The following is a 24,218-nucleotide window of genomic DNA, read 5'->3' as shown; positions in this document are numbered from 1 at the left end:
AAAGGCAACACAGCCGAAGGACAGGCTTCCACTGAGGCGCTGGAGAGTCTGGTGATTGGGAAGCGCCTCGTGTGCCCCCTCGATTTTACCTCTTGCGGACAAATCCGCATTCGTCCGACAACGGTTCATGTTTCAGGTCGCTGCGGGAATGCAGATCATCACACATGGGCTCTGCGTGCATCTTGCCATGAAGAGCTTGCCTCGAATGGAGGTGATCCGAGTCCATGGAGGAGAGGGTCTTATTTCTTTGGGTGCTGGATGATGTACACACACTCATACAACTTTCATTATTCTAGGTATCATTAATTTTTGGAAGGGCCCCCGGCGGCCCCGTCAGCAGGTAAGACGGTCTAGCCCAAAGCCTGGAGCTTCGCCCGCTCGTCGGCAGTCAAGGCTGCAAAGACCTCCTGGAAGCCAGGCCGCTGTGACACCCGCCGGAAGAAATCCGCCAGGAACGCCTGTGTTTCATCATCGCGGCGACGCACACCGAAAGTGGTCTCTGACCCCCCCTCTTCGCCAAAACTCATCAGTTGCTGCTTGGTCATGCCGAGTCCCAAATCCAGGATCTGTCCAGGCTCGTCCTCCCAATCGTCATCGCCGTCATCGCTCGCCGCATCTTCCAAAGCGGCGGCCTGAGCTGCGTCGATTTCCTTATTGCCCGACGCTGCCGCCAACTCTTCAATGAGAACCTTGACAATCTTCAACGGAGCGGGAACGGTCGTGTATCGGTCCGGGTTGGTACGCGCTTGGGATCGGGTCTTGATGCGACCGGTATCGGCGATGATGAGGTCGCCCTTGACGTGCACTTCGGCCACTCGGGGATCGGAGAGTTCGTAGAGACGCGCGAGGGCAAAGATGTTCTGCTTGATCTCGTCATACCCAGCAAAGTTGACCGAATTTTCAAGCCACTTGCTCAGCACCACAACCAAGCCACTGTGCCCATTCAGGTTCACCTGAGCTAGGAATTCCACCACCTCCTGCGCGCTGATGAGTGTCAGCCGAGCGAACACCAGTATCAAACTCTGGATGAATTGGGCCTGCTCAGCCGTGGCCAAGCGCTGGGCCACCGCTTGAAGGAGCTGTGGGAGGTACTCTCCAAGGCCCTCGGAGCCAGCACGTTCCACCAGCTCAGCTGCGAGTTGGCCGACCTCGGTAGCCGCGTTGTCGTCGACGGAGGGACCGAGTAACCGGTCAATGATGATCAGGACCACCTCAACGGCCGTCTTGCCGGTGTGTTCGTCCCTCCAGGCGGCAAATGTGCCAAAGTCACGAGCAAGTAAGTGACGAACGGCCTCCGTGACAGGCCGGACAAGCTCGCCTTCTTCAGATTCCATCAGCAGACGCGTGAGCTTAGGCATCACCGTCTCCACTAAGCCGGCGGGCAGGGGCCCAACCCCCCGTTCGACAAGTGCGCGGAGCAGATCCGCCGCAAACACAGTCAGCTCATACTCGTCGGTCAGATTTCCCACATCCATGGCGGCCATGAGCGAAGGCACGACATTGGAGCAGATGCGAACATATGATTCCGGTCCATGTTCGGCAATTTCATCAACGATGTCTTCGAATGCTTCGGTCACAGTCATGGTAAGTTGGAAGTTATCAGCCCCGCTGCTGGCAATTCTGAACAGCACTTCGATCGCCTTGGAAGACAAGACTATGAGCGAGTCCCTCATGATGGTGTCGCGCAAGGTCTCAGCCAGAGTGACCTTCAGGTCATCGGACTCGGCCTCCTCACGGAGATCATGCGTCGAGACGAATTCAGAAATGGTCGAAATAACACTTTCCTGGAATGGACGAGCCATGCTGGCTGGCAGCGACGGCATGAGATCTTGAATAATGCGAATGCAGGCCACCTTGACAACCTCGGCAGGATCATCGGCGATCGCCTTCAGTGCGGCCCCGAGGTAGGAGACTGCAGTTTCCTGGAGCTTGTCACCCGCGGCCTTGCATAGAGCTCCAGCTGTGAGATAACCTCTCGCTCGCAAGAGATCATCCTCTTGTCCCATAGCATGGTTGACGAATGGCATGAAACGGCCAAGAAGCTCATGTGGCATTGATCGATCCACCTCGCCCCAGTCTCGAAGCAGCGCGTTGAGAACATAAAGACCCGCCTCGCGAGATTTCCACCTAGAAGACGAATCAATACTCAGTTTCAGTCAAACTTGGCCATGAATCTGACAAAAGGCACTTACGAAGCTGCTCCATCCGCATAGAGGCTGTCCAGGTGCGCAAAGACACACTCGGCCGTCTTCAACCCCAGCCAATCACCGAGCTTGATAATCAAGTCGCTACTGCAAGTTCGAGGTGTGTAGTTTGCAGTCACTGAGGTCTCTTCTGACAGGAACAGATTCACGTCGAATTCCCATAAGCCCTCTTCCTCGCAAGTTATCTGCGCGTAGCTAGCACTGAGTTTCACCATTTCATGCAGCCAGCTCGATGAGGGAGCGGAAGCCTCGTTCGCGCCAGCGTTCTTCAACTGCTGCTCGAGTTCTGCCTTGACTGGGGGCGCCTTCAAGAGTGCTTGAAGAAGATCCAATTCCTCAAGGACAAGGAAATCAAGCGAGTAGGGTAGACCGTCCGCATCTTCCAATCGTCCTTGACGTTCGTCTTCGATGTAGAAGTTTTGATAGATTGGTAAAGCATTCGTCAGTTCGGTCCAAACCGTGCTAAAGAACATTGGGCTCTGGGGGGTCAACAATCCAGGGAAGACCATTCGAATCTTCATGATGGTCTAGACAGAAAAGAAATGTATTCATTTAGTCATGACCCATAGCACAGGACTCAAGTGAAAAATATCACGGAGGAGCATACCTTGACAATCTGAAGCTTCAAGCCGACAACTCCACGCCATTGGGAGGGAATGTCGCCCACTTTGTTGGCCTCCTCGGGGGATGGTGGCTGGGGCAACGGAGCTTTCAGAGTTTCCACGAAGTAGGGTGACCACCCACTGAGTAGTTCATCCACAAATTGCTTGATGGCGGCCTTGTGTTGCTCCAAAACCATTTCCAAAGTATCAAAGCAGGACCGGAAAACTGCCACGGCGAGTGCTCGAAGCATTGGGCGACGAGCTTGAGAGGTAGCCACGGCGAATAATGAGGAGACCAAATCCCGCGCAACATTGAAAAACTGCTCGTCACTAAATCCCGTGTCCACAAGATCCAAAAGCACCTTGAGGGCTCCGTGAAGCGCATTGTCACTGGTTGCGGGGTTGTTGATCACTTGCAGGAGGGTGGGCAGCAGCTCTGGCCAATCATCCGGGAAGTCAGCGCTCGCGATCTTACTGACAGCATAGCTCGCAGATGCCTTGACTTTGCGTTCGGGTGTCTCAATGGTAGTCGCCAGCTCAAGGAGAGCACGACGGATTTGGGCCTTGTTGAGGTCGTTGACGAGGATTTGGCCCTTGAACTCGTCGAGGTTGGGGGACCAGTGACCAGCAATGAATGTTCGTAAGACAGAGAGAGCCGACTGGCGAAGGTTGACGGGGACGGACTCGTGGGAGGCAATGGCTGTCAGGGAGATGGGAAACGACTCGTTCGAGTTGAGCTGGGCCAGTTGAGCCTCCGCGGCATGTCTGGCGTCCGCGGAGGTTGACTGGGTGTCTGCCAGGAGCGACAGTAGTTCTTGCTCCATGGCGTCGAGTCAGCAGTCTGCTGTCAGTACAAGTCTATTTTGTTATTTGACCACAGAGTCAAAACTTGGACCGACAAGTTTGGGCGTCGTCAAGAGTGGTGAATTGGATTATGTTTTTGCTTGCAACGCGATAAGGAAATAATGCCCAGGCGGGGCAGGGGCGGTCAATCCCGTCGGAAGCTCGGACGCGCACTCAAAAGGGACCGCCTAATCAAAAGGGGAAATGGTTTGCAGGTTCGTCGGAATTCATACCTGAAGACTGTTTCTGATCAAGACTATCTGCGTTGGTAATTAAGATCTGGTGGTTACAGAAGACCTCTGATCAATAACAAGAGTATCTGGGGAGCAAGAGCTGTCCCTCACTTACTAATATTTAGAGACACGCAACTAATCTACATGCCCATGCCCTCTCGAGAAGTGTGCAGGGCCTTTGCTGGTGATTTCTTGCCTTGATCAGCAAGACCTTCTTATGTATGAACGAAATTCTGCTCTTTCTTCCACATTTGCGGCAGTCAGCAGTTTACATCGAATATGCTGCCGATCTTGATTGAGTGAAATTAGTCTCGCCAGTGCGCAACTATAAATTGGAAGAAAGAGGGTATCTCGTCAATGAATGACTCTGTGCTATTAATGAGGCAGATTTTTCCAGAGCTGACCATAAACCACTTACGTGTAAATGCTAAGGTTGGACGAGAGTCCTTGAGTGATATTCTTTCAGATTCATCTAAAAATCCATCAGAAATTGTGGAACCGTCCTCTTGGATCACCTCTACGAATATAGGTAACACATCTAGGTTCAGATGGTAGATATTATTTTTCCCTCGCCCTCCAGTTAGAACAGGAGTTGTTAGAAGCTGTCTGCGGACTTGTTGATGCTATTCCCGTCTCTTACTGGTTTCTAGTTCCAGACCGAAAGTGCCAAGTAAATATCAACTAGCTGGATCTCTATGTGTATTCTTCTGCCAGTGACATGTTGCTCACAGAGAATCTGTGTATAGTGCTTTCAAACACAGTAAATTGAAAATAGCTGACTCAAGATAACAAATGCCAATAATGGAGCTTGTCATAGTTTTAGGAAATACATATTCCATGGCTCAAAGAAGACAAAGGCTCGGAGGGATCGCCTACTGAAACACTTGAGATTTCGAGTAGATGGTGGAAGCATACTTCAATATAGCCACATTGATGGGATGTTAACTCGATTAGACAAATTCAAAAGATTCGTATATCAACAAAGCTTGCAGACACACCAACAAACATAGACATTCATTGTAAGCCTCGGTGAGCATTCTTAATGGCCTTAACATGGCCCGTCACTAAAATTGCTGAGTTTGAGGTCCCACGGTAGAGAGTCTAGCCATCATCAGGCGAGGGCTCAGTGGACAGTTGATCACCATATTGCCAGAAGGTATCGCCAGCAATTCCCTTGGATTTCAACGCAGTTTGCTGTCAAGGGGCTTCACTGAGGCGTGTGCCGGTGATCAGCATTCTTCAAGCAAACAAGGTTTTCCAGCTTTCACGCACGCTGCACTCTGGGCTTCGATTCAGAGGTTGCCCCATGGATCTTGCTCGCTCCCTACAAAGTAGAGTGTCATGGTCAGCTTGGGAAACAAAAGTGCAAGTCACACCATCTTGCACTCTGACGTCCAGACATATAGATCAACTCATGTTCGGAATACTCCACATTATCGACGGAAAACATGAGCCAATCAGCAAGCTAGCGTTTACTTGTCACTCTCGACATGATAGCTCCGCTCGCCGAACGTGCAGAGGAGCTCGTGTCGAAAGTGGTCAAGAGCCCTCAGACGACTGATCCGGAGCCCAACCACAACGTTTCAGTTCCAAATTAGCTCAGAGACGACGGAACACCCATCTGCTCGAAATGGAGTCGTCTCTGACGCAAGCCAATATCCAGCGGTGTAGAGTCCCACAGTTCAATCACAATCTCGGTTGAAGCTCTTTTGTACTGACATTTAGGGAAGAGTGTCCTCGTAGGTTTCCGCCATCCCTATATCCCGCAACACATGGGATGGGACATCAGAGAGGACCATCATGCTCACAGGAGAGGGAGCTACCTAGTACTGAACGCTTGATGGATAGCCTCGGTCACCGTGCCTGTCGTTAACTGCGCTCATCTGCCAAATGCAGGAAAATATCCGGTGTACTGTTCTCGCATCGCCACGTGATGGATTTGGGTTCGCCGAACATCCCGTTTCCACGATAGGTCACTCAAGCTTCGAAAGCACAGTCTGAAGCATTATACATTATCTCTTTCACTCATACTGCAAGAGCTCAGGATGGTACATAGCAGGAAAAGCCTGATTGGGCGCGGTGTGACTTGGACCAGCAAATTCGACCCTCCCGTCCCCCCACAGTTCAGGACAAGATGTCGTCTGATGGGTAACCCTTTTGTTTCCATCTCCGCCCCAATGCTCCCTCTTCCTGACTTAAAAGCAGAAGGAGAGTGTCAGTCCTGATTGAGAAGCGTACGGGGCTCACCTACAAGCTGTGTGGGATGTTGGATTAAAAGATCAATCAGATACACGTGGACTATATTCGTGAAAAATCCTCAGTTCTCCGAAGTGGAAAGATGGATTTTGGGGTTTTTGCTGATGATGAACGGTATGAAATGCAATATCGTTCTCTCAAGGAGTGTAGACACCTAGGTGCCAGTTGCAATCCAACGGGATTAACCAACTGCAGCACATGTATTTGGCGAGGTGTTTTCTCGCAAGGCTACTTCCAATAGTAGTAGTGCTGTAGAGGGTAATGAAAATTTCGAAAGTATCTGAGCAAGATTCCAGCGGCCACCTAATTGGCCATCAAATCCGTCATCTCCTGCCTGTTTCAGTGACTGAGTGACAATGACGGTAATACCTCCAGTTTTCCGTGGCTGAGGTAATCATATTGGCGTGTCCGCACTGTGACGATCGTGGAAAATGCGTTCCAGTTCAGGGCAACCGAGACCCATGGTTGCCCGTTGTCCCTCCTATGGCAACTTAGGTTCTAACCTAGTTTTGTACCATCCACTGGGTACAAAACCTAATTTGTATCTCTTGTCCACGGGTGGACTCTATATCTACAGACAGGACGACCAAAAACAATGCTCGCAGATCTTGTTTATGTAGGATGGATCTCATAGACGACCGGACACTTCATCGGGACGAAGAGAGCAAACCCACCAAGCTTGGCTACATTATGCTCTTCTTCAGACACTCAATCTGACCCCTCCATGTGCATGATCAATGTTTATTTTCGGCTCATAAGTCGTGCTGACGACGATCGTCCATTTTCTCACTCGCCACCACCTGGGCACCGGCGCCTACCATTCATGACATAATCATCGTACCCTACTACTACTAGTACCGTGACCTAAGCTCAGGAGGTCTTCTCAGCCTGTCGATGTCGACCACCTCGAGCGTTGCCCACTACTGTATATCCGGCGATTATCCGAAGAATCAAACAAGATCATTCATAAGCACAGGCTCTAAAATCGGCACGCTCTCTTCTAGCTTCTTCACACGGCCCGGGCTGGGAGACGATCTTGTTAGACTGGGCGTAGTGTGAGTGGAGGGAGAATTAGATGCCCAACAGGAGGGGCGCGCAGTGCATATCTAAGGCGGACATTTTGCCGAGTGCGCACCGACGTGCCTCGTATCCTCGTCTGGAGATCAGGCAGACAGTAGGGCGGCAAGTGGACAGATTTGGTCGATCGTGTGAACGGTGAGGTGGAATGCCGCCCAAGCCGCGTGGACGGCCTCAATTCAGTGCCACATGCACCTTTAAGTGTACCAGCAGCCCTATCCCACTAATCAATTGCCTCCAATAAATTAAACAGTTCCTGCGTACCGAACCGAGCGGAAAATCGGCTGAAGCTAAATCAGAGCTGGCATCGACAGGGCTCCGGGTACCGCAGTCCACGTTGACATGACATGACAGCATCGCAGAATGATCGCATGGCTTCTGTCCGTCGCCGGTCAAAGGCCATTGGAGCGAGATGGAGAGAGTCGTGGGTGCCTGAAGCTCGAAGCCGACCACCTTTGCCTTCTGAAACTAGACGCCCTCGATATCGAGCTCTCGAGTCCCCTCGTGTAAATGAAGATGAATATGATATTTTCAACTGTAATACACTCTGGTTTACTGTTGGTCTCTTTCTCTCTTTCTCTCTCTCTCTCTCTCTCTCTCTCTCTCTCTTCCCGATGCATGATCTTTGCCGTTTGCCTTCGTGGACATCTGGTCCGGACGGAAAATTCCTCTCGCGCACACGAGGCGAAGGTCTGCAGCGCCCATGACGCAACCACGTGACAGGAATCGTCACCGTGGGTTTGTCTTCCGCTCTCTGCTTTTCCTCTCCACCCAAACACTTACATTGTGAGACCTGTGGCTGAGTGATTCATCCGTCATTTCCTTGACTATCTTTTTTCTTGTATACAGATTTTGTGGGAGCTGAGGCGATATTGCCCAGTGAGGGTCTCTTTTCTTTCTTTTGGTTTCCAATTCATCGCGCTGAACCCCCGGCTCTCCCTCGGTCGCTAGGACCCCTCCTCGCGCTCCCCTCCCTTGTCTCGCTCCCTCCCTGAGAAAAAGGGTAGAGAATACACTCGACCCTCTCTTGTTCGGACTCGGAACCATCCTCTAGTGGAACGTCTCTCTCGATTCTTTGGCTTATCTACGTCCCCTCATGCTTTGAGGGCTCGCCTCCGATTGTTTTGTCCACCCCAGCGTATGTGTCCTTCCGGATTGTTTGCGTTGAACACTTAAACACACCCCTCTTTCCCCTCTATTAGGATGTTCTATCTCAACCCCACACCGAGTTGGACCCTTGAAGAAAGTCCTTACAAACCTTCTCGAATGCTCCTTGGGTCCCTCCCTTCTCTGCGCATGCAGGTCCCTTTTATTTTGTCTTTTTTCTTTTGCTTTTTCTTTTGTGGGAATGTGTTCGTGGGGCAGACAATGCTCCCAGTCTTCGAGGCCGACCGCAACACAAATGGCATTGGTTTTGCGGCCGTGTTACCGATTCAGCGTCTCGGATTCCTCCACCCTGCACACCCTCGATTCCTTGAAACAACAGTCATACTGATAGCCCCGTCTCAGGCAGGTAGAGCGATGATTAGCTTCAGGGTGGAACATCATCCAAACTCTTCGAGACTCCATCAAGGCCGCTCCTGTGGTGGAAACGAGACCGGATCGATTGACGGCAATGTCCGCAGCCAGTGAAGCCAGTAGCACGACCACCACTACCGCCACCACCATGACAACCTTTTCCGCCCCGCTTCCTGCAACTAAATCGCTGCCCACGAATCAATCAGCACTGGCGGCCTCCTTTACCAGTTTCCTGACGGTATCTGTTCACCAAATACTCTTTCTGCGATCAGTCTATCCCCGTGCTACATTTCTACCGGTGCGGGCCTACAACTATCCCGTTCGACAGTCCCGTCACCCCAAAGTATGTGACTATATCAACGATGCTTCCATCGCGGTGGGGACGGAGATCTTGAAGGGTACCATCACGGCAGTGAGTATCATCATCTCATCTCTCCGTACCAATCAGCCTCTTGAGCGATATGCCTTTGATCTCTCCGGGTTCCCTCGTGTTCCAGCGGGAGACCAGAACACCACTTTTGAAGGGAGGAAGGATGAACCATCCACGTCAGGTCCCCCAGGAGGGCCCGCATCCACCTCCGTCGATCTCGAAGCCCAATTCCGAGCTTGTCTGGCTCGACTTGCGTCTGCTTGTGCTCGTCTGACCCCTCTCCCCCGAGACGATGAATTCAGTTTCACCGTCTGTATCGAGGTCCGAGAGGATGCTCTCCCACCGGCTGGGACCACAAGCGAAGAGCAGGCCTGGATAGTGGCCGAGCCGGGCAAGGTTCATTTACGCTCCTGCACGGCCCCATACTCAGTCTCCAAAGTCCGGAATGGGGAAGCCCAGCAGCAGCCAGCACATCCTGTCTCCAATGGTCGGGCCAAGACAGTGCCTGTACGCCGGGTGGAAGCGGGAGAGCTTCGATTGGAACTGTGGGTGGAAGAGGCACGTCAAAAGTTCAACGAGCCTGTGGAGTCGGAGCCGCACCCGTAAGAGAGAGAGAGACAGAGAGACGGCACAAGAGAGAGGTTCCATTCAGGAAGGGAGGTTCTATCATTACGTTGATTCACCCGACATCCTGGGTTTGAGAGTTTCTTCATTGGTCTTTTATTCTTCTACGCGAAAACATGGGTTGAAAACATTTCAAAAAATCCCCAACCATTTTTATTCTTCCCCACTGTCTATTCATCACACACATATTATCGCACTTGCCTGATCTCCTATCATCCTTTCTTTTTCTTTTTTTCCCTGTCCCATTTTCCTCTCTCAGTCGTCACTTTGCGTCCCAGTCCTTGATTTAGCGTGTCTAAATGATCGAGCATACCTGATGGACAAAGGAATGAATAACTACTACTTGCAAGAAACAGGGCACACGAGAACAATGTCAATAGCCGAAATTGTGTAGGGGAGGCACATCTTTGTTTTCCTCCCCCCAGATCTCCTGCGTTGGGCGTGTCTTGTCACATCATGGTGGGAAAGATGAGGTTTCTGTTTGTCTTCTGGCATTGGATTTTGGCTGCTAGTTTCTGTATCATATCTTTTTCCCTCGCTGAGACTTTTGCAGACGATCTACCCCTCTACTACCAACTACTAGTTGAGTGCCAGAAAACTCTAGTCATTCTGGGTTTGTGCAGCTATAGTGTAACCTCAACAAAGTTTGTATCGCACTGTCCTTCAAAGCTGTGAAATAACATGAAAGAAGAATGACCCCCCTCAAGATTATTTCATTGTCTAATCCAACTTGTTTGATCTGCCGCTCACTCCCACACGAAATACTTTGTACCTCACTGGCCACGCCAAAAAGGGGGTACTATTGTTTGAGTAGAGCAGGGATTTCCACTCCGTTGGTGAGGAGGTATAGTAGGTATTACGCCTATGCAGATACTAGACAGCATGCGTCATGCATTACCGTGCACCTACCTAGAAAGGATAGGGCCTTGCATCAATTGAAAGACGGCCCGCCGGGTAGGTAGGTAGGCACCACTGGTGCAAGTTAGAGGATTATCTACTTGTATTCTATGATCCAATTGAACCCTGACCGGAGCATGTTTCGCTAGGTACGGCTTCACCTGCCTAGTACCTATCTAGTAGTTCATGGAATCAGAATGGGGGTACGCGGTTTCACCAGGCTGGACATGGTTGATTTAGAGAAGGGGGGAAAAAAGAAAGAAAAAAAGGGGTCCTAGTTGCATTCAGATTCTAATTCTCGGGGGAACTTGGAAAATAGCACATACTGCAGTTGTTGGTAGGCTCTTTTATGGGTATCTATTAGCGATATCTATATGAATCATGGCTTCTTCTTCTTCTTCTTCTTCTTCTTTTTTGGGGGGTCTTCTGTCTTCCTTATCCCACCCATCGCAACAGTAGGTTGGGGGCTCTGTCTGCCTTCTTCTTCTCCTTCTCCAAGTAGTGGTTCTTCTTCTTTTGATTGCCTTGGCTAATTCTCATTCTCTGCCGGTTGGATTCTCATCCTTCAAAGTCGGCGTTTCTTTTTTTGGCCTGGCCACTGGAAACTGCTCCGTGGGAGGAAACCCTGGAAAATGGCCTCAGTGGACCAAGTCCAGCAGCAGCAGAACAATCCTGCTTGCCAACCATATACCCCCACCGAGAGTGTACAGCACTCTCAACCCAATCCAAGCGAGTCGGGCCTGCCATATGTTGCCGCAAGCTCGGTGCCTTTTACTGATCTGACGAGCCCCAATCTTGACGAGTATCGAAAACCCAAACCGCCTGCGGACACTTCAAAACGGCAACGATTCGGTCAGAAGAGCACCCCACAGCCCCAGGGGACGGGCTCGAATCAATTCATCCCTCCTCCTCCTGCTGCTGCTGCTTCTTCTCATTCTTCTCAACCCACTTATTTACAACCACCGTATGTACCACATGAGCAGAGCCAGCAACAGCAACACCCACTACCGATACCGCAAATGCGGTTCCATTATTCTGGAATGATGGCAGCTCCACCACAGGATACGATCTTCATCCCACACACCGTGGGACAAATGGGGTCTCACGTGTTTCCCATTGCAAACGGTCAGTGTCAAATCCGGATGATCTCGTATTTGGAAGTGTTGGTGCCCATGGCACCGTATCCAGCCCAACCACATCAACCACCACGACCACATCAGTGACGTGGATGGATCCTGGCCCTTTGGAAACATGGCCGTCGTACACTGGTGGCTTCGGGTCAGATATTTGGGTTATCCCGCCAGGATGGATTTGGTGAGGCGAGAAGAATTAAGAGGCCGAATAATGAGGGGGAAATGAAAGGCCAGGCATGATTCCCAGAGATCAAGATCCAAGCAGTCGTGATGGGTGATATGTGGATGAGCGTGTGTGTGTGTGTGTGTGTGTGTGTGTGTGTGTGTGTGCAAATTTGCCCTTTGATGTATGCTTGAATGGATGAGAGCTTCCAAAAAAAAATTCAGTCGATTGAAAGTTTCATTTCGTCGTTGTTGGGAATCCAGTCGAAGTAAGCGATGTTTGTCAAGGTTGTGATCCAAATCAAGCCACATGTTTTATTGACAAGACCATACCCGATCATCCGTCTCCAGAATTCTCACCGTCATATCATCCGCTGTGGAAACAACAAGTTTTCCATCACGCGAAAATGCCATGGCCCGTTCCCAACCCTGGACGGGACCCAGGATTCCGCAGGCGGCGCCAGACGTGGAACTCCATAGCCGGATGGTTGAGTCGTCTGCAGCAGAGATCACCATGCTACTGTCGGGAGAGAAGATGACATCTTTCACCCAGCTGCAATGCCCCTCCAGGATGGTCGATAGAGCCCCATCACGCCAGAGACGCACGGTTCGATCTTTGGACCCCGTGGCCACCATCGACCCGTCGGGGGAGAAGTTGACAGTTCGCACGTAGTCTGAGTGACCGCGAAGGACCGCACCACATTCCCCCGTCTGGACATCCCAGATTCGAGCCGTACAATCATCGGCTGCCGAGGCCAGCAGTTTGCCATCGGGCGAGAACTTGACGATCCGCACCCAGCCCTCATGGCCGTGGAAGACTTTGAGTGTCTCGCCGGTTCGCAAATCCCACACCCGAACGGTCTGATCGTCCGAGGCCGAGGCGATCAGCTGGCCATCGGGGGAGAAGGCGGCCGATCTCACGCAACCCGAGTGGCCCTGCAGGGCCCGAGAGACCACCCCGGTGCCAATCTCCCACACTCGAACGATCATGTCATCCGAGGCAGAGGCCACACGCTGGCTATCGGGCGAGAAGGAGACGGCTCGCACGGGGCCGGAATGGCCCTTGAAGACGCGATGCAACGATCCCGTCGCGCTGGTGCCCCAGACCCGAACCGTCGTGTCGTTGGAGGCCGAGGCCGCCATCATACCATCGGGGGAGAGTGCCACATCCCAGACCCAACCCGAGTGGCCCTGTAACGTACGACGGGGCACTAATTTGACATCTGAAGGGTTGGCGGTTTGGGTCTGCATTGGTGGTGGTGTTAGTGGTGGTGGTGGTGGCGGCGGCAGTGACCCTCTTTTTTTGCGCATTATCGATGTTTTTTTTTTTTGGTTTTTGGGGGGGGGGATGAGATTTTTTTTTCCTTGTTCCTTTTTCCTTCAACACCACAGGGTTCAAGGACGGGAAGAGAATGACATGAAAGAAGTACCGATACTAAGATCCACAGTCCAGGTGGTGCAGCTGTGATCGATTCAATGGAAGACCACGTCTCTTCGCAAAAGAGAGAGGAAAAAAAGAAATAAACCACAGACCCAAACGGCCAAAATGAGGTAGCCCGAGCACTCTTGTCTCCTGGCTCGTGTGCGCGTGGACTCTGCGCTTTTGCGGTGTTCCACTGGGGAGATCTCAGAAACCTTCTATGACTCGATTGCGTGGTGGTTGCAAATCGTGACACGAGTTGCTCCTAAAGGGTCCCGTCGGTCGTGGTTGACGTGAGAAACGTGGCCGAGTGCCCTCATTGTCCGTGGCGCCTCTTCAGATGAGGATTTTCCCCCTCCATCGTCGACTGCCCCCATCATCCCCCCCGCCGTCATCGGTCATTATGTAAGCAGGTCCACCCCCCTCCCGGAGCTTCTGAAGTGTGGATGACAGAGGATCCGATGGACGTTCTCATTGACCCTGACGAGGCGGAGGATCTAGCCTGACTGGGTTAGTGATGATTTTCGATCACGTGACTTACAGGCACTTGAGGAATCCAGAATCGGGCTCGTCTCATATCTGAGTATCTGGTCGGGGTCGCACTCGTGATCGATGAGAGTCTCCTGGGAGAATGCCATTGACGAGATGAGCAAGCCACCCGTGAGGGGGGGGGGGGGGGGGGGGGGGGGGGGAACTGGCTGGAGATGGAATTGAACAAAGCACAGGCCGAGACAGGACGGACAAGTTCGAGTTTCGTCCACTCGACCTCCAGTCTCTTAGCTGGGTCCGGTTGTCTTTGCACGTGCCTTCTCCGCCCAGCAGCACCTGACCGGACTCTGGGCGGGCTTCTTATCACGCTCCTCCCCTTCGGAGCCCCGAAAGGGGGTCACATGGCGATAAGAAGAGTAAGGGAATCGGCAAGATTCGTCTGGCAGATTCCCAGCCAATGATGCAATCGTGTCATCTGGTCCATTGCTGCTGCAGGCCATGGGGGAGTGTCGTGTCGTGTCTACGTGGTGCTCTAGGGGAGATATGGGGAGGTGGAATCGAGACTTGGAGGTAGACAGGTGGGCGTCTTGGACATGTCATACCCGTTGAAGATGCTATCCACAACCGTCTACCTGGACACGAGCGCTCGATGCTGACCCTGCAGCATGGCTGTCTTGGTAGGTAGATACTGTAGTACTGTAAAATAATCGACAGAGAGATGAACCACCCCCGAGTCACTTCAGACTTCCATCTTTCTATCTATGGACAGGTCTTTTGGGGGGGCGGTTTACGAAACAGTGTGACGCCAGAGCAGAAATACTATCATCTTCTTATTTATCAAAGCTACTGAGTACCAATTACTATGAATCTGGTAGTACCTATCAGTACAGTCACCATCAGAGGGTTTTATCCTCACTTCGGAAGGTCCATTGATCCCGTGACCCGCTTTGTGTCGCTTGTCCTCGGCTCGGGTATGACACCCAGAAACCTCCGTCGATCGCCGCTTTCGCCCCCAGAAAAGGAAAGTACTGGCAGCCTGCCGTGGGTTATCCCCCGCCTTGACCGGCATGACGATAACGATGATAAGCGCATATGCACAGGGTGTTTTCCAGGGACGAACGAATTGGATGGACAGGGAACAATAGACCCATAGAAGAACAGAACAAGGAGAGAGAGAGAGAGAGAGAGAGCTCCTAGATGATCACAAAGAAAAGAAAAATCAATCTACCGCCTACCTCATATCATCATGGTCACCACCCTGTTCAATCTCAGTCATGGAATCAGTGTTAGCTGGGTGTTGGGGGGGGAAATAAGAATGGCCAAGGATCGAGAACAATCGTCAGGATCATCATTATCTCGCTGGACTTGCCCGATCCTCTTTCCTAAAGATCCCTGCGCCCCTCCTCCGTAGGGTGTGTAGGGCGTGTCCCGGGCGTTATATCATGCGTTCCTGACCATCCGTGGAACCGATCCCGAACGAGGTTATCCACTTGGAACTTTGAGGGTTCATTGGCACGCCGGTCGACCCCGGATTTTCTCTTTTGGAAGCTTCAACCTGGCGGCTGCGTTGGACTGATCTTCCTCCTTCTCCCGGTTCCCCTTCCCCTTCCCAGTCCATGATCTTTCTGCTGGGTCCGTGATTACCTGGGATACGTGGTGTGAAAATAGTCCATTTCAACCAGAGACTGGATCATCGTCCCCGGAAGATCCTCGTCGACAGAAGACGGGAAATCAAACAAGAACCAAGAGGCCACCGGCAAATTGACTCCCCCCCCTCCCAAACAGATCGTTGACGTGATACGACCGCAAGGGGCTGTTGAAAAAGGTGCTTGTGACCACGATCGGAACGGCAATTTATGCAATTGATTGGTCTGCCCTGCTTTTTGTTTGGGGCTCACCTCCGTCCATAAAAACCTATCTCCCGGCGTCGGGGCGTTGATAGAGTGACAAAGAAGCATCACGGTGGGAAGACGACGTGGTTCAAAAGATTCACAACACAAAAACAAAAAACGAAAACAATAATAAACCAAAAGACTCCACCCCAGCTACTCTTCACAAAGTCAAGGATCGTGAAATTCCATACCCTCGGTTGATCTCCAAGATGATCGCGGCAAATGTTCCACATCTCCCAGACGGGGACTCTCCCGACCTCATTCTCGTTCCCGCAACGCCCGAGGAACGGATCGCCTCGATCAAGCTCAACAGTATCGCCTGGAAGGGCCCATTGGATTTGGAAACATACATCACCCGTGAGGATCACCTCCACAACCACCAGCTGGTTCGGGATGGAGTGACCTGCTGGATCTTGGTGGACGGCTCCGAGCCCGAGGGCGACCGCACCATTCTCAGCTCCTGTGAGACCTATCCCAAAAAGGCCCTGCTGGCTCACAAGGGCCAGGTGGAAGAAGTTTCTACCCACGGCATCGGGAGTGTCTACTGCCGGCCTGAATTCCGGGGCAAAGGGTACGCCAAGCGCATGATGGAGGAGCTGAGCCGGAAACTCGACACGTGGAAGATGGAACAGCAGCCACGAGGCCGGACCTTGTTCACAATTCTGTTCTCGGATATTGGGAAGAAATTCTACGCACAGTTCGGGTGGGAGCCGTATGCCTCCGCACACATGGTCCTTCCGGCCCGGGCAAAGGATGACGTGGAGGAGAAATCGAATGGGACGAGTGAGCACCAGGTGACGCGAGACTTGCTCGCCGAGGATGTGAAACAGACCATGTGCAACGACACCGTCCTATCTACTCTGCGTGAAGAGATGCAACGGGCATCTCAACAGTCACAGGCCGCGCAGGTGGCGATTCTACCGGATTTCGACCACTATTCATGGCACTGGGCCCGTGAAGAATTCTTTGTGCGGGAGCTCTACTCTGACCGATCGCCGCCCCTGGTCAAGGGCGCGGGAAATGACGCCGCACAAGTTTACTGCACGTGGAACCGGAACTTTGGAGATACACCGGAGAGCAGTGTGCTCTATATCCTGCGATGGGTCTACAACAAGCCCACGTCGGCGGACGAAGAGCAAGGCTTGATTCGAGCCATGGTGGGCATCTTACGGCGCGCGCAACAAGAGGCCAAGGAATGGGACTTGAGCACCGTCGAATTCTGGAACCCGGATCCGATCTTGCAAAAGGCCGTGCAGGTGCTGGACCCGGATGTGCAGGTCGAGCACCGCGAGAAGAGCAGCATCCCATGCCTTCGTTGGACGGGAGATCAACACGGATTGGGCCAGGACGTAGAATGGGTGTTGAATGAGAAGTATGCCTGGTGCTAATTGATATCCGACCAGACACCCCCACTCGTCTGAGGACTTGTCGACGTGTTTCATGATTTCGTGACATATTCTTTTTTTTTCTCTTTTCTTCACCCCATCGCCTTCGATTCATTTCGCACAGAGACTCCACATGGAGTCCGCAAAGCGTGCATTACCCCTTTCATTTCCTTTTGGCTTGCTGTGTCTTTTTTGATTCTCGTTCTTTTTGCGGCAGTGGTCACGGGTTCTTCATTTGGTAGAAACACCGACCTTAGGGAGGCAACTCCACGTAAGGCGCAACAGCTCATGTTGATGATTGATATGTATTTGCAGCATCAACGACTCTTTGGATTTTTGAGCAATTCGTGCCAGTTTCTTGCGGATTTGACCTTGGTCGCAGCCGCGGGCGCTGAACCTGCAGCCTTGCCCGTCTGCTGACGTTGCGACGGGTCAACATAGTAAAGCGTTGTAGGATCAGAATTCTGAAAGGAGCCCGGGGGTAACTTGGAGAGCGACGCCTCTTCACCCCAGGATTCGGGAAGACAATCTTTCCATGCGTGGATAAACTCGCTCCGGCTGACGGCTGATGTCGACGTAGGTGCTGTGGCGGCAAGGTAGGTTTCACCAACCCAAGAAGCGCATTCGACCTTGTCAAAGCTTGCCCCTGTTGTTTTTGTTTGGTGCGACATTAGAAACATAGATCAAGGAAAGAGAAGGGGAAAAAAAAAAGAAGAGCGAACGCACTCTCTCTACGAAATCGGACGGGGAAAACAAAACCCAATCAGTACACTTACATTTCACCTCTGCGGACAAGGCAGGTCTCTCGTCCACCACGCAAAGCCTTCGAACCACAGCTTCAAAAAAGGCTCGTGGAAACGGAGAAGCCACATTTCCATTCCCATCCCCATTCATATCATCGTCGTCATCAAGCACCGATTTCCAAAGATCTCTCACCAGAAACTGCTTGTTGAGATCGATCCCCTGCAACGTCGCCCCTTCCACGAGTCGTTTCCAAAGCGTCAATCGCATCCGCGCCGACGGCCGAAAACAAATCCCCTGCCTCTCATCGACAAAAGCACATAGCCCCATCCATGCCACTTCACATTGCTCCGCCGACACAGGGATATCCGCAAAAACTCGATCTCGCAAAGTCCGCCCATCGACCGGTGCCGACGTATTGAACCCGTCCATTGACTCGTCCGCATGAACCATGTCCACATCCACATCCACATCCTCGTCCCCAATCCGCCGATCATACAAAGCCAGACTCTTTTCCAAAAAGGGCACGGCGGAGAACCCTTCCGGGGGGGTGTGCAATTCCAGGGTCGATCCACATTTTGCAATGGTCGTCACAGTTCCATCGACGAGGGTGGTTAGGGATTGGATGTTCTCGCCGTCGGTGTCTGTATCTTCGACGACTTTGATATCTTCTTTGGAGATCTGTCCTAGACTCGGTTGCAGGATGTGAAGGGAATTGGATGATTGGACTTGGCGAATGCGATAGGTTCGGGTCGGTGTGCACAGGTTGACGTATTCGAGGGCGCTGGGATCGATCACGGCGCGGGCCAGTGCGGCAGAGGGAGATTTCAATTGGAGACTGCTTTTGTTAGTTTGATGGCGAATGGACCTGTGTGAACTGGAACTGGAATTGAATCTGAATTCAAAAAAGAAGAAAAAAAAGACAGTGAAAAGGAACAAGAACAAGAATGATAGAAAAAACAAATCCCAAACCACACTTACGTCGGCGCATCCTCCAAAGACAAGAGTTCCTCCAATTCGGGCGTCAATTCCAACAGTCGGAATCCCTGCTGTGGTAATGTACTTGTGAACAGAATACTTCTTGACCCCTGTGTTGCCATTGCTCGTATATTTGTACTTGATACCGTTTTTTCCAATATCAAGTGTGTTGATCCTCGTTCGCGTGCAAACTATCAAACTCACATTCATCTGCTTCGTGCAAGCAGAACGCGTCGGGTTCCCCGCCCGGCAAAAAAAGAGAGACACGCGTGCCGTGCGGAGGGGGAGACTCGGAGAAACGCAGGGATGTGCACAGACCACATTTAAATGAGGGTGCGGAGTCATGATGCTAGAGACTGATTGCGAATCATGGATCCTGTTTTTCTTTTTTTAGAGAGAGAGAGTGTGTGTGTGGTTATTTTCTTGTATTGGTAGATGAATTGATACTAGATCCATGCATAATCTTGTCCGAGTCGAAATCAAATGTAATTTGATCACTGTTTTTTTTGGGGGGGACCTGGTTGCGTCGACTCTAGAGTCGCTGTAAAGCCTGGCTACCTAGTATTATCCCAGATCCCAAGGTTGCGACGACTCTGAAGCAAAATGGAAAAAGTCTGGTCAAGAAATTAGTTGGTTTTTTCTTCTTTTGGTTGCAAAATATCTAATACCAGGCAATGGAAAGAAGCAATACCATGTCTAAGCAAGTATAATCTACAACAGTGTTTCCAACACGACACGAGTGTCTAGAACCTAGACACCTAGAGACACTCTCTAGCTATTCCGAAAGTAGCTGAGCCTTCGGCATGGACAAAAAGCCAGTGTTGGTATACGCTTCTGATCCGCGCGTATCTGAAAGGATCCCGAAATCGGTGTCTTGTGGGGAAAATGGAATACAGCCTCGGGCCAAAGAGAGAGAAAAAAGAAAACGTGCGGTTTGTCGACGCTGCCACCCGAATGTATCCCACACCTATGATAGATATCCAGCCAGCTGGACAGAAGACCACTGAAATCATATGATTTTAAGAAAAAGTTTGGAAAAGCAAGCATGAGACAGACCGAGGGTGAAATGACATCTCGAATTGGGAAAGTCTTGGATCCGTACGCGACCGCCCTCGATCAAAGCGGATTCAAGCAGAGTCTTCAGCGGAAGTGGACTCGGGGCCAGTTGAATGATCGGAATCCGCAGTTTCTTTGCTCCTCTTCTGCTCTGCAGATTGTTTTCGTCGCTCCTCCTCTTCGCGGGCCTCGCGCTCACGGTCCATCTCTTCCATATGGCGCAAGTCGTCTAGGCTGGGCTCGTACAAGTGCCAAATGGTGTAATGTGGAAGACCAATCACTGAAAAGTTCATGCGTTTGGCCATCTGCGAAAGGGGGTTAGAATCTTCTCGTTACCCAAAAAAAATTCAGAGCTCACTGCACACAGCGATTAACTCACCTTGCCAAAGCCTTCAGTCTCAGCGTGTCGTTCAAAGCTAAAGGCTGGGAAATGGACTCCAGAGCGGAAAACGCGAGCCTTGGCCAAAATGCTGACACCGCCAATGCCATCCAATTCCATCTCCATATCAGGATCTCCGTAGGGATCGCGAAGGTAGGCCAGATGAGGCCGCCACGTCGCATACTCTGCATATCCCTCCACAATGACCGCATCTTCGTCCAAGCTCTCGGCCAGGGCCAGGGCCGTTTCCGACTCTTGCCACGAGTTCAAATCGTACGGTTGTTCCCCGCCCAGCCAATCCGGAAGCGGGCGCCAGACGTCTTTAATCAGAGAAGAGAGAGAGAGACAAAAACAATCAGCCAAACAAAGATCCACGACTCATTGTGAAATCATTCGTGCAATGGATCAGATGGACTTACTCGGTACCGTCACGTCCTTATTATGCCGCATCAGATCCTCAATAATCGTGACCGGTGCCGTCTCGACATCTGCATCGCGCCAATAGACCCAGCTGTGGGTGGGACGCAGTGTGGCACTGAGCAGCCAATTGCGGGCTTGCGCCATGAGTTTGCGCCGACTGGCCTGGGCCTCAAAGCCATGTCGACTCTCCACGTCCTGCTGGACCTTTTGACCAAAATCCTTCTGGATGACCGAGATTTCGCCAAAGCTCATACTTGGATCGGGGTCGTTCTGTACTTCTTGCAGCATACGTGACAGCATGTCCATCGTGTCATCCCGTGAATCCGATACCAAAAAGGCCAAGTCGATCAGATTATGGGGATACGTCAAATTTCGCAGATGCGAAAAGAACATGGGCAGATGGGACGACGCATCACGAAGCGGCGTGAGCATCAGGACCCGCTCGCCGCGCTCCCAACCCTTTTCCGTACCTTGCATTTCTGAGAGGTCATAGTAGCGGACTGTTTGGAGGTGATGGAGGTCTTCGGAGCTGTTGACGAGACCGAGAGAAATCGCGGGAAGAAGGGCCGCGCGCCAGGACGGGAATATGAAGAGAAAGAGGAGGATGGATACGCTGCCGAGAAGAAGCAGTCGGTGGAAAAGCTGGCGTCGTCGGCGAAAAGCGGGCTGCGGGCGCGGTTGAAAGCTGCAAAGTCATAGCCACAAGCCATTCATTAGCCCGGAGGTCCTTCTTAAATCGTTGGGCTTAGATCGCAGTCCACGGCAATCTCTCGGTTGTCGGGCCGCTCCATCGTCTCTTATGAACAATGATACAATGGGTCACATTTCCCCCACAGAAAAAGTACGTACCGATTCGACGGGATGGAGAAGGGAAAGGACTGGCCCTTGGGGGAGGCGTAGTGCCTGTTCATCGCGGATCTGCCAAGACCATGGAGAACCCCGTTGATGCGATTCCACAGACTCGAGCGGTCCTCGAGAGTCACTGGTAGTCAAACCCCTCCTCAGAGACAAATAGAACTTTGGAGTCTCGACTCGAGATGAGATGGAACCAGCTGTTTCGTTCAGCACAGTGGCCTGTCTGCTGGGAAGGTCAAATCAACGGATCGACGGACTGGACGCAAGGCGGACAAGCAAGAGGCAGGAAGACTGGCCGGCGGAGATTGGGAACACGCTCTTGGGAAGACAGCCGAGCTGAGCGAGAAAGCGAGAAGAATTAACCAAGAGGCAAAGTGGCCTGGTGAAAGATGTGCGCAGGATGAAGAATGGGCAAATCTAGACGATAATTAACCGCAGCAACGGCGTGCAGATCGAAGGACGAATTCCAACACGTCGGGTTTCCAGCTGTCGCAAAGCTGGGCCGATCCCGCGCGATTCCACAGCGCGCGACGAATCCGGTCGGCCGCTTGCAGCCACCGATCGAAGGAAGTACCGGTCCAAGCCACTGAATAAAAAAAGGCAGCTTGCTTATCAATGCCCTTGGCTGGTAGTGTGCCCTGTCGAATAGACATTGATCCAGCCATCTGAGGCAGCATGGACGTTGAAGACGTTGCGTAGGCAATTGTTTCGATAAGACGCTACGAGCCTACAGTTTCCAGTCCTGCGGTGAGACGCAGACGAACACCTGATCCTACGTTGCGCCTCCGGTCGATCTTTTGGTACCGTGTATTTGCACACATTTTCTCTACAGCAGAAAATGGAAGTCCTTTAGTTGATTTACCCCTTTTGACCTGACCGTCTCGAGCATTCAAGGTCGCGACACTCGAATTCATACTGGACATGACTACTGTGAACGCATTTTGCAACGCGAAAGCCTACCAGATCTGTTTTTTTCTGCCAGCACGGGCAGCATCTCAACCTCAGTTTGAATATTTGGTATTAGGTATTTGGTGCTCGCAACAGAAATTCGCTTCAAGAAAGATGCACACATGGGGGACGACTATGTACTGTACTTTGAATCGACCAAAATCCCAAACTCCCAGCCCACGCCTCGTTTGCGGGGATGCGTTGAATTAATTACAAGGGGGGGGGCCCGTGGTGACAGACTCCGACTTCTTTCTCATCCCGTCTTCAAAATGTTGTCGGCGTAGGACTCGTCGATCCGGGAGAGCTCTTGGCACTCCCATCGGTCTGTCGCATCATCCGCAGCAACAATCGCTCCATCGCCGCGCCTTCGTGCAGCGTTCGCAGAACGGAAGCAGCCTCGTACTCATCATCCAGGACAAAGTACCTCTCGGCCTGTTCGACGGCGGGTCGACGAAAGGCGATTTTGGCAATCGCCTTGGCCGGCACGTTGGCCTTGTTGACGGAGCTGCGAGACATCATCCGTAGAATCGGGCCGAGGCCCGACCGGGTCTGATGTGCCACCTTGACGGACAGGGGGGTCCCGGTTCGGAGATGGCTGTCTCCCGCCATGACTCCGGGATCCATGGTGAAGATGTCTAATGCGATATTTGTCGTCTGGAAAGAATCGCGCGGTGTCAGCAAACATGCCGCGATGCAAGAGAAGACAAGTGAGACCATGGGGGGGGGGGGAACAAAAGCCAATCGAAGGGGGAGTAGGAGCTGGTTGGGAAATGTGGCCTAGGCAAGGATGCTTACACTGGCAAGACTGCGCCGCAAAGCGTACAATGCGACGCTGGCCAGCAGCTTACTGCTCCCGAATCGAAGACTCGCCTCTTTCTTCGACATGATCGAACCAGCCGGCTGGTGCGTCTCTTCCCGGTCGCGATCAAAGTAATCCAATCGACCATTTGCCGCCTCTGCACACCCAATGTAGATCACCTTCGCACCGCCGTCGGAAGCAGCTCCGTCGCCCGCGCGGAACGCCTCCAACAGGCTCACAGTGAGAACGAATGGGGCCATGCAATTCGTCTGATACACAGGGTCGTACCCGTCAATCGTGGGATCGTCAACGGTATAGGAGGCGGTGGCCGCGGAATGGATCAAGGTCGAGATGGGCGGGATCTCTTTTGTGCGGACGCGCTCAATGGTCTGCTGGGCGAACGTGTGAACCGATTGAAGATCGGTCAAGTCCAAACTCAGAATTTCAATGGACCGAGGTCCAATCATGCGGATGCGCTCCGTTAAGTCTCGCGCATCCTGTCGATTGGGATCTCGGGCCGTGAGGAGAAGATGTGTGAAGGGTTGGGTTTTGGCGATGGCGATGGCGATTTCAGATCCCAAGGAGCCATTTCCGCCGGTGATGATGACGGTGCCCTTTAATGATCGGCCCATCTCTCGTGGAGATGTGTGTGTTGATCGCAGAGCGTGCTGGTCGGTCAATCGCACGACGCAGGTGACGCCAGATGTTGACGGTGGCAGTCCCTCTCTTTTTCTTTAAATATTGTGTGAGAGAATGCGGCACCGAGATGATTTGACAACTTCCAGGTTCGCCAAGATTACAGGACGGTGAGGAAAATCGTTCGGTGACATGCAATCGAAGAGGCAGATCGAGTCGGCGCTTGACGGACGAATCCGCAGGGGTCAGGAGTATGTTGAGAAAGATGCGGGCTGCAATCTGTCGGAGGGGAGAGGGTATA

At 52.1% G+C, this 24,218-nt stretch overlaps 8 protein-coding genes across 8 annotated transcripts; 3 read left to right on the top strand and 5 right to left on the bottom strand.

Moving 5' to 3' along the window:
- Nucleotides 1-350: 350 nt before the first annotated feature.
- POX_d05091 (uncharacterized protein) lies at nucleotides 351-3,630 on the bottom strand (the record flags this gene model as incomplete). The annotated part of the gene is made up of 3 exons (XM_050113943.1): nucleotides 351-2,127; nucleotides 2,193-2,731; nucleotides 2,812-3,630. 3 exons carry the CDS (start codon nucleotides 3,628-3,630, stop codon nucleotides 351-353), a joined length of 3,135 nt encoding a protein of 1,044 aa, XP_049968894.1.
- Nucleotides 3,631-8,830: 5,200 nt separating this feature from the next.
- On the top strand, nucleotides 8,831-9,709 carry POX_d05090 (uncharacterized protein; the record flags this gene model as incomplete). The annotated part of the gene is made up of 1 exon (XM_050113942.1): nucleotides 8,831-9,709. The coding sequence occupies one exon, from the start codon at nucleotides 8,831-8,833 to the stop codon at nucleotides 9,707-9,709; it is 879 nt and encodes a 292-aa protein (XP_049968893.1).
- Nucleotides 9,710-11,256: 1,547 nt separating this feature from the next.
- Nucleotides 11,257-11,847, top strand: POX_d05089 (uncharacterized protein; the record flags this gene model as incomplete). Its single annotated transcript, XM_050113941.1, has 1 exon — nucleotides 11,257-11,847. One exon carries the CDS (start codon nucleotides 11,257-11,259, stop codon nucleotides 11,845-11,847), a length of 591 nt encoding a protein of 196 aa, XP_049968892.1.
- Nucleotides 11,848-12,234: 387 nt separating this feature from the next.
- Nucleotides 12,235-13,170, bottom strand: POX_d05088 (uncharacterized protein; the record flags this gene model as incomplete). The annotated part of the gene is made up of 1 exon (XM_050113940.1): nucleotides 12,235-13,170. One exon carries the CDS (start codon nucleotides 13,168-13,170, stop codon nucleotides 12,235-12,237), a length of 936 nt encoding a protein of 311 aa, XP_049968891.1.
- A 2,759-nt stretch (nucleotides 13,171-15,929) lies between these two features.
- Nucleotides 15,930-17,108, top strand: POX_d05087 (uncharacterized protein; the record flags this gene model as incomplete). Its single annotated transcript, XM_050113939.1, has 1 exon — nucleotides 15,930-17,108. The coding sequence occupies one exon, from the start codon at nucleotides 15,930-15,932 to the stop codon at nucleotides 17,106-17,108; it is 1,179 nt and encodes a 392-aa protein (XP_049968890.1).
- A 314-nt stretch (nucleotides 17,109-17,422) lies between these two features.
- On the bottom strand, nucleotides 17,423-18,946 carry POX_d05086 (uncharacterized protein; the record flags this gene model as incomplete). The annotated part of the gene is made up of 3 exons (XM_050113938.1): nucleotides 17,423-17,751; nucleotides 17,882-18,684; nucleotides 18,828-18,946. 3 exons carry the CDS (start codon nucleotides 18,944-18,946, stop codon nucleotides 17,423-17,425), a joined length of 1,251 nt encoding a protein of 416 aa, XP_049968889.1.
- Nucleotides 18,947-19,951: 1,005 nt separating this feature from the next.
- Nucleotides 19,952-21,590, bottom strand: POX_d05085 (Mannan polymerase II complex ANP1 subunit; the record flags this gene model as incomplete). Its single annotated transcript, XM_050113937.1, has 4 exons — nucleotides 19,952-20,185; nucleotides 20,260-20,579; nucleotides 20,679-21,364; nucleotides 21,529-21,590. 4 exons carry the CDS (start codon nucleotides 21,588-21,590, stop codon nucleotides 19,952-19,954), a joined length of 1,302 nt encoding a protein of 433 aa, XP_049968888.1.
- Nucleotides 21,591-22,746: 1,156 nt separating this feature from the next.
- On the bottom strand, nucleotides 22,747-23,913 carry POX_d05084 (uncharacterized protein; the record flags this gene model as incomplete). Its single annotated transcript, XM_050113936.1, has 2 exons — nucleotides 22,747-23,136; nucleotides 23,278-23,913. 2 exons carry the CDS (start codon nucleotides 23,911-23,913, stop codon nucleotides 22,747-22,749), a joined length of 1,026 nt encoding a protein of 341 aa, XP_049968887.1.
- Nucleotides 23,914-24,218: the final 305 nt, after the last annotated feature.

The sequence above is a fragment of the Penicillium oxalicum genome, chromosome IV (genome assembly GCF_001723175.1).
Source record: "Penicillium oxalicum strain HP7-1 chromosome IV, whole genome shotgun sequence".
NCBI classification, from domain to species: domain Eukaryota; kingdom Fungi; phylum Ascomycota; class Eurotiomycetes; order Eurotiales; family Aspergillaceae; genus Penicillium; species Penicillium oxalicum.
The sequence above is the reverse complement of the archived record's forward strand: the minus strand, read 5'-3'. Positions and strand labels throughout refer to the sequence as shown.